Genomic DNA, 12,407 nt, shown 5'->3' with positions numbered 1-12,407 from the left:
TGTTTCTTAGACCCCAACCCGGTATTCTTTACCGGGTCTACCAGACTACCACTCCACCACCATTGTGTGTGTGTACGTACTGATATCTCAGGAGTCCTCTCTCTCTCTCTCCTTTTTCGAAAGTCTCTCTCTCCGTCGAGGCGAGTGCAGCAACCGAAAGAAACAAAAGAAAATCGTAAAAAAAGATGAAAGAAGAAGGGAAAAAGTCTGGAAGAGAAGGAGACCATCTCGTATATCTGAGAAAGTTCTGATCTTGCTTCTGTACTTGATGTTGGAAATCACCTCCATCACCAATCATTTCTGAATTCTGCTCTGGTTGGCTTCATTGGAATCACCGCCTCTTCGATTCTCTCAGCGGAGGAGGCTAGGCTTGGTTCCTGGTTACAGGTCAAGATCCTCTGGTGGGGCTCCGGGGGGTTTTATGATCTTTCGTTCTTTGGTTGGTGCTAGTGTTTGATTCGTGTTTCGTGACTGGTTTGAAGCTCATAAGGTAGTTTTTATTGGGTGGGGTGGTTTGGTTGTTTCTTTTCTTGTTCTAGTGCGAGTTTTTTGGGAGGGAAAGGGGGGAATTGGAGCTGTATGACTTGAGTTGATTCAGTATTGGTTTTGGTTATGTTCAGGTTTCGATGTAGTGGTTTGTAATCCTTTTTTGGTGGAAGTGGAATTTTCGATGGTGTGTTTTATCGGGGTGTAATAACTAAGAACTAGGGTTTATGGTGATGGATATTTTGTTCGCGGATATGCTTTATTTGGATTTGGTTTGAGCTGTTTCAATTGTGTTTCCTGTTTCAATGGAGTGCGCTGAGTGATTGAGTAAAGAATTAGGATTTCAAGTGATAGTGGTCTTTATTTGGTGTTGAAATTCAGAGTAAGAGTAACGAAAGGAAGATTTGAGGGATTTATTGTTTTTGGTTATTCATTATTTTTTATTTGATGGGGAATAAGTTGGGGAGGAGGCGGCAGGTGGTGGACGAGAAGTACACGAGGCCTCAGGGGTTGTATCAGCACAAGGACGTGGATCACAAGAAGCTGAGGAAGCTCATTCTTGACTCTAAGCTTGCTCCATGTTATCCTGGGGACGAAGAATACTCCTTCGATCTAGAAGAATGTCCAATCTGCTTTTTGGTTAGTAATTTCAGCTGTCATTTCATTTTATTCCTGTTTGTCACTTTAATTCTTTGAATGGAAACAGTAGAATGGTGTGCATAACTTAGATGTGAATTTTCTTTTATTGGGAAAGTTGTTTGGGTTCTGGTTATAGTGCAGTGACACTAATAATAAAATTTTGAATACATTTTCTTCTTTTAGTATTACCCTAGTCTCAACCGCTCAAGATGTTGTATGAAAGGCATTTGTACAGGTATTTTTTCAGCACTTAGGCTTCTATGTGATTTATAATATTAACTAATATGTCAATGCTTTCTGATGGTGTGCCCTCTGCCAGAATGTTTCTTGCAGATGAAGCCACCTCATTCTACTCGTCCTACACAGTATCCTTTGTATATGGAATTTTGGATCATTTCATTAATTGATGAGGATTCATACTGTGTTTTGTATGTTTTGCTTAACATTACCAAGGTGTCCCTTTTGCAAAACCTCCAACTATGCTGTGGAGTATCGAGGAATGAGGTCAAAAGAGGAAAAGGGAATGGAGCAAGTGGTAAAACCTTACCGTGGCTCCTTTTATTCATTTATTTTTTGGAATTGCAGTTCTATTTCATTCTGAATTTAGACCATGGATCTTGCATTAACTTTCCATCTTTGGTTACAGGAAGAGCAGCGGGTTATAGAAGCAAAAATAAGAATGCGACAGCAAGAAATTCAGGATGAAGAAGCAAGAATGCAAAAAAGACAAGAGATGATTTCTTGTAGCAGGGTTATGACATCAGGAGAGCTTGAACATCAGGATCCACCAGATATCTCGGTAGCAGGTCTGATAGGAATGGAACTCCACCTTATCATTGATGATTCATTTCCTTTAAAAACAAACAATGATTCTTCTCTACTTACTTTTCTTTTTCTCTTCCTGGGTATAATAAACATCTCATCATTGTTTCCACAGTTCCATCATTTCACCTTCCTGTAGAAGGTGATAATATCATGCCTTCTCAGAGCTCATGTGCTGGGCTTTCAAATATGCAATCCTCACGGTCTAGGCAGAACAGGTATATGATGCTCCCACTCCCTTGACATCTATTTCCATCAGCTAAGGTTGTTTCAGTTATGCTAGTTAAATTTCCACTGCTTCCTTTGTGGGCATTGATTTGGGAAACAAAGCTCTTTGTTCACGAGTGTTAATGACTTAATAACAAATCTCTTTGTTACTGAACTTATTTGAACATTGTTTCTTGGAATTCCCCGCAAATAATTGTCTGCTACTACTGATGAAAAAGGAATAATTTCCTGCTACCATTTTGAATGTATGAAAGAGGGTGTTAGAGGCCACATATGGAGAACCTTTGTATGGTTGGATGTCTAGAAGTGTGAACTGTTAATGGATCAGGATTCATTTTTGAGAAGATGATTGGGGTGGTGCTAGTAACCTTTGAGAGTTGTATTCATCTTTATAGTCTTCTTACAAATGGATCGGACATCAACATGTTCTTCCAATGCAAGTGCGGTAGGGTTGACTGGAACTACATCTTTAGAGGTCCCCTGCTTACCCTCTTCCAGAAATCGTAAATCTCATTTTTCCAGACTGAAGTGCTGAGATGATTTGGAAGTTGGATGTCTAAGGCTAGTTCTTCATGGAGTTGTTCTATTCAGTTCAGTATTTTCTACTTTCTTTATTTCGGGGGGGGGGGGGGGGGGGGGGGGATGCCAAGAGGGGGGTTGGAGATGGTTGACCCAAATTACATCAGAGCTTGCAAGATTCCTCCTGGAGTTCGGGCTTTCATGTCGCTTGTCTTTTTGGACATGGTGTCAAAAGCGAATTACCTTAATCATTGAGGGTTGCACATCCCTAAAAGATGTATAATGTTCAAAGAGGAAGAAGAGACAATTGTTCACTTTTCTTTGTGTCCCTCAACAGCAGAACCGTGGTATTTTTTTTTTTTTATTTCCTCTTTGACATGTCTTGGTCATGTTCTCAACAATATTCATAGAAATGTGTAGATGAGAAGTTTTGTGGAAACAAATGGAAAAGGAACAATTAAGTGCAAATGTACATTTAGCACAAAAATGACTCTAAAGCCAATCTCTTAGAATTTCTTTGCTTCTCCCAAAACCTCTAAATTACAAGGTTGTGTTGTGGAATACCCTTAACATAAACCATGCAACCCCCATACAAATGTTCTGAGCAGATTGCTAAGAGTTTTGCAAACTACTCCTGTTATGCTTTTACTTGAGACCCTAATAAATAGAAAATGGATTTTATTGAGGGTTTTCCCTCTGAAGCTAAATAAAAATTCTAAAGATTTACATAGTTTCTTTATTCCTAATTTCCTCTTCTTTCAAGTTCATCCATCTGTGTATCTTTTCTTGTTTTCTTTGTCAAGTTTAATACTTGAGCAGGTTGGGTACAAGGACTCAACTAGTAATACAATACTTTAATGAAGTCAGTAGCAACTCCTATAGTTCTACTTTCCAACCATCCTTGGTGATATTTTTTAATTTTTTTCAGTGAATAACTAGTTATTATTGATTTATTTCTCATTTGCAAGAATTGGTATAAGTTGGACCTATTTAAGAGTTAAAAATGGGACAATAATGTATTTGAGTGATTTGTTTAGGGATTTTATTCATAAGAAAGGATATTTCTTTTTTTATAAATTATTGGATATATTCAAATGGTTGTTATGTATTAGGTTATTTATACCACCTAAGTTTGAAGTTCAAACTTCTTATCAGATGGGGAATCACTCTCTCTCTCTGTCACACACACACACACACACACACACACATACACACACCCATTGTTATCTTGAGTGGATGGCATATCAATACTTGCATCAACTTTCATGGACTATAAGTGGAAAGCATCTATAGAATTTATAGATTGAAAACCCTATGAAGTAGTTTGAACATGTCACTGGCAGTCATGATGCAGCTGCTTGGGCTTGAGAGACAAATGGATGATCAGCTAAAAGTTAAATGGATAAATCAAGAACAAGAAGTGGGGAGTTCCTAGAACATCCCATTTATTTGGACAGCAATCATATGACAGAGAACTGTTAGCTTTAATTCAAGGTTTAAAAAACTGATGCAGCAGCAGGGGTTGAGGGATGTGATAGTAGAGGGAAACTGTTTGTTTGATGAAAACACATGATCATATTATTAATAAAATAACACACAAACACACACAAGATCATCTAGTATGGGAGTTTAAGTAGTTGGTGGGGGTGGCAGTTGCAATTGGGACAACATTGAATGCCTTTTTCAATTTGGTTCCTAGAAGTGCAAATATGATGGCAAACTCAATAGCAAGAGCAGGGGTGGGGAAAGAGGTGGTGTTGGGATTGCCCAGGACCAGGATGTAATTTGTAAAGTTTTTATTATTGGTTGTTTTTGTAGCCTTTGATTTTCCTTACAATGTACTTTGCAGGCCTGCTCTTTTCTGTGTTAGCAGTTAGGCATTATTTAATGAAATGATTTCTGTTATCTATCAAACAAAAAAATTATATAACAGAGATGTGTTTCTAAAGGTGGTTTCATAAGAACTCCAAAGAGAATAGTAGTAAGAAGTGAGAGAAAAATTTACTTTGTAGTAGGGGTGCAAGCTGGCAGGCTGGGCCGGGTTTTAGCTCAACCCAGGCCCAACTCTAAGAATTGGGCCTAAAGCCCAAGCCTGGCAAGGGTCCAAGGTTAAGCCTGAAATTGATATACATATATGTGCATATGTATGTATGTATGCATGCATGCATATATGTATGGTTTATTAAAAAATTATGAATATATGCATGCATAAGGTGTCTATTATGCATATATACATGTAACCATGCTGGGCTTGGGTTGGGATAAGGTTTGGCCGGGTTTGGGCTACCTAAGGGCTAGACCTGAGCCCAGCCTGAAAAATTAAAAAGCCTGAACTTTTGGCCCCAGGTCCAACCTGAAGACCGAAAATCCAAGCGCAGCCCATGTAAAATTGCAGCCTGGGTCAGTCTGGGCTTGGGTTGGGCCTGCCCAAGTTGCACCCTACTTTGTAGGAATCAAAGCAATGATTTTGACACAGCATATAGAGATTTTTTTTTCTTTGAAATGGTGATTGGGGTGATTGTTTTTAATTCAGTAAATGCTAACTTCATAGAAGTCAAGAATCTACAATTTTTTGGACTTACTGATACTGAAGTAGTTCTTCACATATTAGAATCATGGTGTAAGGTATCTTTATGAGTGGACATTTGGTTGATAATAGCTGAAGTTGCTGAACTAAATGACTTACAGCTTTGCTCTTTAGTGAATAAGTTATTAAGGAGGTTGTGAGCTCTTTCATGGCTGAAGCTGAAGTTCTGCTGATTATGATACTCTTGGATGTTTTATTATTTAATTATTTTATCCACTAAAAGACAAGGGAATAAGTCATCCGGTTTAGCCACTTCAACCATTATCAAATGGGCCCTGAATAATATTTTCTGAAAAATGAAAAGCTTTGCCAAGAGTGGAGGTTTGGAATATTATGCCAATTGAGCATTGTACACCATTTAAGTAGGTCTTAAATTGACCTTGGGAGACAAGTTTGTTCCATTCAGAGGGAAACACATAATTTGATGCCATAGTTTTTTTTATTGAAGTCAAGAACTGAATAATGATCAAATTCTGTGGGGTTTTCAGCCCTTGCATAATGTTTTTGGGAGCTTATTATTTTTAGTCTTAATTCCCAGTGAACAGGTCATTGGTGTACATGGGTCACCTGTATTTCCTTTCTTCCCTTTAAAACAAATATATGTTTTATCCTTTTCAGAAAAAAAAAAACCCTTTTTAGTCTTAATGATGTACTCAGAAGGAAAGAAGCCATTCACTTCCTAGTTTTTTTAAGCCTCTGGAGCACATGGTTTGGAAGTCCAAATTTTTTCTCCTAACATGGCCTTATTCTTACTTATCGAAAAAAAACCGCATGGTCTTCTTATATGATTTAGTTTTGAAGCAAGGTCTTTTGTTATGTTCCTAAATGATTTGTCTGACACACTATGATCTTAAGCAACTATAAAAATGTCCATTCTCCAATATTGTTCAGCATTTTTTTTGGGTGCTCCTATCTTTTTTAATTTTTTTGGTACTGTATCTCATAAGGAGAAAGGAACATTCTGAAAAACGCTGAGTGAACAGGTCATTGGTGTACACTGTTACCTGGGGTTTTTATTAGACTCAGGGAGCTTTTGTTCCACTTTGGAGTTGTAATGAAATCATTTTTGGGGTGGGCCCAGATCATAATAACTGCAAATGTTGGTGGATACTGGTGCAGACTCTGGTGTTGTATGGGTATCTGACAATCACTTGTCACCAATGTTGGTTTATTAGGTATATTGGCAACTTAAGGTAGTGTTCCAAAGATTTGGGATGAAGATTACTTTCTATTTTTTCTCTCTTAAGGCGGTAAAATAAGTCTATTGAAAAAATTCATTCGTCTTTATATTTGCTATTTGTCTGCTCTGTCCCAAATTCATTAACAGAGAAGACGATTCAAGACAAACATTCATTCTTCTTGAAGGTAATTCAAGAAACGCAATGAAATGTTTTTCGTGGATAAGTTATGCTCAACTTGGAGACTTTTTTTTTTATCCATAACTTGGAGACTGGTTTCTCTATATGCAACTGTGAGAAGAATGATAGAGAGTTTTTTCCTTTTTTTCCGAGAAGTAAAGGGGGAGGGGAGTCAGCTGCTTGTTGTACTTTATCCACCAAAACAATGAAACAAGAAAAGAGTCAACACTTGCTCTCTTGTCCTGCTCATGTCCTTGGTACCTGAATCAGTCTATAAGGTGGAATTCATTACTCACTTGCTCTGCTGATCTGGTAGCTCCCCTTTCCCTAATTTTGGCTTCTTCTTCAAGCATCAGGGGAGGGGGGGGGGTATATTAGTATTGCATGGTGCAAATATGGGAACCACTGAACCAGAATCTGATGCATGTTGGACTCAGCAAGACAAGTAAAGAAGATTCATTGACACACCTACAGAAAAGTATATACATTTGAAATAAACCTCTTTTTTTGTGAAATCCAATGTTATCTATTACTGTGTACAGCAGATATCCCACTTACAGGAGAGTGCACACAGGAAATCCACATAAAGTAAATCTCCTTTTTTTTTCTCCCCCCAACAGTGATTTAAAAGGTGTTCCTAGGTGCACAGGCGAGGTGCATCCCCTATTTGGTGATGTTCATGCATTCATTCTACTAAAATATCTTCTTAAAAAGCAATTAAAATTATAAAATCATTATTTTTTGTGTGAGAACTAAGAATTTAAGACCCTAACATGGACTTGTTTGGGCTTGCCTCGAGGGGTGTGGCACAAAGGCGGCTTGTGGAATCAAGAATGTAATATGTTTTACATCACATTAGCTACTTGAAGTAATGCAATTGAGAAAAAAAGAGATTGTGGACTGGGTTTTACATGCTTGAAAATGTTTATATGTTTGATTTTATTTTTAAATTATCATTTGAATATGCTTTACATGCTACGTTTATGTATTTTAATTTTAGATAATAAGTTTTTTAAATCATTTATTTTAAAATTTAAGTTTATATTTTTATTAATATTATGTTTAATATTTTTTTGAATTTTTGGCATTTTTTATTTTTTCTAACATTTTTTGATTTTTTAGCTTTTTTTATTTTATTTTTGTGCCTTGCTTCAAAAAGGCGCACACCTTGTCTTGCACCTTGCGCCTCAGGCACAAATTGACCCCTGCGCCTTTTTTGTGCCTTGTGCTTTTAAAACATTGGCCTACAATTAATACCACATGCAAAAGCACGTGCCTTCCTGCTTTTATTCCTATGAAGAAGGTGTAAAAGTTAATCTTTGTAACTATAGATACCTTCTCAAAAAGGGTTTATCTAAAAGTTTATCTTTGTCGCTTAATGTTTTATAGGAAAAAATGGCATTCATTGTGTACATTAGCTTTCGTTTGTTATATAAGCAAGGAAAGAAGGAAAATGTTATAATTGGTGTTCCTGAAGAATTCATGGAATATAAGAATCTGAAGCATGTACAACATAGACACTTCATTTATACACTGATGTATACATCCCTAACATTTGGGCTTAAATAAGTGTATTTCAAAGTATATGCAAGGATTCAAATTTGTGAACCTTCATCACCCCGGGTTTTCTAAATTGTATTTTCTGCTAAATATTTTGATTTTTTTGTGTACCCTTAATAATAAGCATGTAATTTTGTCAATTTTAGTTCTATATATAAATGGCATTTTTCTTTACTCAAGGTTGCATTTGATGTTCAAGCTTGAGTTTTAACAAAATTTTCCTCACTGCTTTACTGTGGTTCTTTTCGGCTGTTCCCTTGTTGTCATGATGCATGCCCTTTCAGAAATGTTGTGGTCATCATTTGTTTATTTGTTTCTTCTGAGAAAAAAGTTTACTTGTATTGATTGTATTGTATATCAAGAAGATTCTGTGCTTAAGGTGATGCACAGGAGCTATGGACAGATAGCTCCACCTAAATAAAAGGCCACTTAGGCATAGAACTACTGCTATACAAAAATGTCCTGTCAATTGCAGATTTTGCAAGGCGCCAAGTAATAGTGTCTAAATTACTAGGGATGCAATTAATCTGCATGCTCATCTTTGCCAAAGTTTCCTTTATATCATTGAGATGGTGAGCTAACTGCCATGGAATACTTTCCATTCTCCATCTAAGAAAACCTACCAAGTCACTTTCAATGGTAAAGGGGGAGATATGGGCCTGTCTTCCAATATCCCTATCTCCACATATAAAGAATCGGTACATCCAATGAATAATGAAAAAGGAGATTAGTCCCATAAGATCAAGTCTCCAGAGGCATTTTAACCCTTTCCATCTTTTGCATGTGGAGCCCAGCTATTGGGTTACATTTTATTCCTCAAATATTTGTTTTCACATCAGTTTAATTCTTTAATTAAGTTAGTAGGCTGTTAACAATTTATTCTGTGGTAAGTTTTGAATGAGAACCCTTGGGATTCACTAGCCAAATTGTGAATTGTATAATAAATCAACATACGAGGAACTATATATACTTGTTACTTGATGATGGGATCTTTTTTTTTGGGATCAAGATCTAAATTTACTATCAGTGAATGCAGTCTATTAGATTATTGCTGCTGCAAGCATGGTTTTGTGATTTGGTTGTTCAGTGTTCTCTGATGTGGATTTTCAGAATGTATTTTGATTATTTGCACATAATTTTGGTGCCTCTCGATCTGCATCTCTTTTGGCACTGTATGATTTGTGTCCTGGTTTCATATGATCAATTTCATATTCAAAATACTTTTACAAATAAGAAACATGTATTGAAAATGTCAATAAATTGCAGGGAAGATGAATTTGACATGGATCTTGAGGACTTAATGGTCATGGAAGCTATCTGGCTTTCCATTCAGGTGATCTCCTGAACAGTCTAGTCAATTATATTTGATTTGGCTTATAGTTCATGCTTAAACTATCTAATAATGTTCATCTACAAACACAGGCTTTTGTTTTTTCTTTTGGTTGCTCCCTTTTTTTATCTGAGGAGATGTGTAAGAGTTCCACCATTTGTAGGTAGTAGTCTTGCACTGCTGGTCCCAAGCCTAGATAGGAGGGTTATGTCAAGTAGGCTGCCAACATAAAAACCTTTCACCAATCCAATATGTATACAAATCCTGAATTGTTTTGTGCAATGCTTGGGTGTTAGAAAGCATGACTCTATAGGGCACTGGTGGAACAGGATTAAAGTACCAAATAGTCATGACTCATGAGCAGGATTCATGACTCTTGATATGGCAAAAGGATGAGAGGATGTACAAACATGCATACAAAATGGACAAGCAGCATTTCCCTAGTGAAAGAACCATTTGAACAAGGATCTATTACTGTACAAAAAGACTTGAAGCCCTAGATTTGGCTAGCCCATCTATTTACTTAATTCCCTTGGAATTGAATGTGCTGAACTGATCTAGCAATTGTTGTTTCTCTTTATTTCATTCAAAATGTGAGCCAGTCTTGAAGGTCAACATCCCAAACTAAAGCTCCATGTGATTGCATTTTCCATATAACCGAGTTGGATATCTGAAGCTGTGCTTTAATTTATTTGTTCTGGTGAGGAGGGTTGCTTCTATGGAATTTGTATCACTATCACCTATTGGGTCTGCTATAGGCTTAGCAGATGCTTGCATTTGTTCTCAAGACAACTCCACCAGTCCCAGCTGCTCGAAACAATGTTATCTTACTTGGAACAAAATGTTTATTAAAAATTTGCTTAGGATTATTTTTCTTGTCCTGGCTGATAGAGCTACTCAGCAAGATTTTGTAAACTGACTAGGAACAGAGGGGATACCTGATACAAGTTCTGCCAAGGTTGGCAGATTGTATCTTTTTCTCAGAAGTTGATGTTATTTACTACAGAAACTATATATAAATATGGTATTTTATGACGCTACTTTTTTGTTGATTTTCCTGATTAGTTCTATTATGGCTACCTAAAAAAAAATCAACAGGAGAACGATGCTCAGAGAAATCCAGCTCATGGTGATTCTGCACACATGGAACCATTTATGACAGAAGATCGTTATGCTGTAGTTCCACCAGCTGAATCCTCATCCCCTTCAGGTGGTCTTGCTTGTGCTATTGCTGCACTTGCTGAACGACAACATATGAATGGAGAATCTCACCCTTCCAGGAGAAATAATTTAGGTGTTGCCATGCTTCCAGACACTGGTAGGCTGTCCTCCAGGGAGGATAGAGTGGTAGTAAATTGCCCTACACAAAACTGGATTGATGTCTCAGCAGACAGTGGAAGGGCAGTGTTGAGAGAGGATGGAGAATGGGGGATAGATCATGGTTCAGAGGTAGCTGATGCGGGGACAAGCTATGCTAGCTCTGATGCCACAGCCGAGGCAGGTGGAAGTGCTTTGCCTATTCAGGATGGTATTAGTGATCGGTTCCATCCTAACATCACGGGCCCCATTCTGCCCGAGACTTTTGAGGAGCAGGTGATGCTGGCAATGGCAGTTTCAATAGCAGAGGCTCGAACAAGAACAGCACAAGAAGTTCCATGGTGGCAGTTAAACTAGCTGGAAGTGCACTCTTCATATTCTTTCTTTATTCCTTTTCTTCTGTCATGTTTGGTGATCCATAATTTCTCCTTGGCTATTCTTATGCTTTTTTTTGGGCCTTCTTGTGTTGAATACAGATGTAGAGAGACGAGGAAAAGGAAAAAGAAAAAAAAAGAAAAAGAAAAAGAAAAAGAAAAAGGGTGATGTTTCCACTTTCCGGTGGATGAGTTGAAACTAGATAGTAGATGCATGCACAAAGCCCAATTATGATAATAATAATAATACTTAAGACGCTCATGGATATGATAAGAACTAAGAAGGCATAAATAAATGATAAATCTTACAAAGACATCATTCAGATATAAATGTACAAGAAGAAACATTTGCTGCAATAGGTTTCGGGTTGACTGTGAAGTAAAACTGTAACATATTGGACATGAATCAATTACAGATTACATTTATATGCAAAATGTAAAATACAAATGAACCCATTAATTATAATTTCTCAACTTCTAATATATTAATCCACATATTATAATGTATTCGAAATTAAAGAATATATTATGTATGTATTAATTAATATATTATAAATTCAATCTACAATGAGAACTGAAAACCCAGAAATCAAGTCCGCTCCAACTTTTAGATACCTCAAGAAGAAGCCGAATCTTTTACTCCAAAAAAAAAAGAAGCCGGATCTGCTAACAAGGTGAAACAAATAATGCTTCCAACATGATCTGTATGATTCCAGTATCTACCCATGGTAGACAAGATGGGTATATCATCACATTTTGAGTTGGCAACCATTTCAGAGTTGAAGATGTTGACGATTGGTTCTTCTCTTCTGATGGTCAATGCACTTAAAATTGATTGATCTTTGCTACGATTCATTAGTCCCACAACGGTAGTATGGGATGCCGTTGTGGGGTGTATATGTGTCTAGGTTCCCTCCCTCTAAAAGCTACCTTTCAGGGGTGAGTTCTCCTAAGGCACATAACAGATGGTATCAGAGCCTACACTATGCCTCTCAGTTGGTGACATCGGTATTGCAGTGTTTGGTCGGGACTAAGTGGACTAATGCAAAGTCAGTCTGCATGAGCGCCAGGACTGCGGAATGTGGTGGAATGTTACAATTCATTAATCCCACATCGATAGTATGGGATGCCATTGTGGGGTGTATATATGTTTGGGTTCCCTCCCAGCTAGCTTTTAGGGGCGAGTT

The 12,407-nt window shown here is 37.3% G+C and overlaps 1 protein-coding gene across 1 annotated transcript; it reads left to right on the top strand.

Moving 5' to 3' along the window:
* Positions 1 to 23: 23 nt before the first annotated feature.
* On the top strand, positions 24 to 11,402 carry LOC104613490 (E3 ubiquitin-protein ligase DA2L-like). Its single transcript, XM_010281317.3, has 8 exons — positions 24 to 1,125; positions 1,309 to 1,360; positions 1,445 to 1,490; positions 1,579 to 1,660; positions 1,772 to 1,931; positions 2,063 to 2,165; positions 9,466 to 9,532; positions 10,628 to 11,402. Exons 1-8 carry the CDS (start codon positions 934 to 936, stop codon positions 11,201 to 11,203), a joined length of 1,278 nt encoding a protein of 425 aa, XP_010279619.1. The 5' UTR covers positions 24 to 933; the 3' UTR covers positions 11,204 to 11,402.
* The last annotated feature ends 1,005 nt before the right edge of the window (positions 11,403 to 12,407 follow it).

This window comes from Nelumbo nucifera, chromosome 3, assembly GCF_055504915.1.
Source record: "Nelumbo nucifera cultivar China Antique chromosome 3, China Antique-T2T, whole genome shotgun sequence".
NCBI lineage: Eukaryota > Viridiplantae > Streptophyta > Magnoliopsida > Proteales > Nelumbonaceae > Nelumbo > Nelumbo nucifera.
This window is presented reverse-complemented; position numbering and strand designations above follow the sequence as displayed.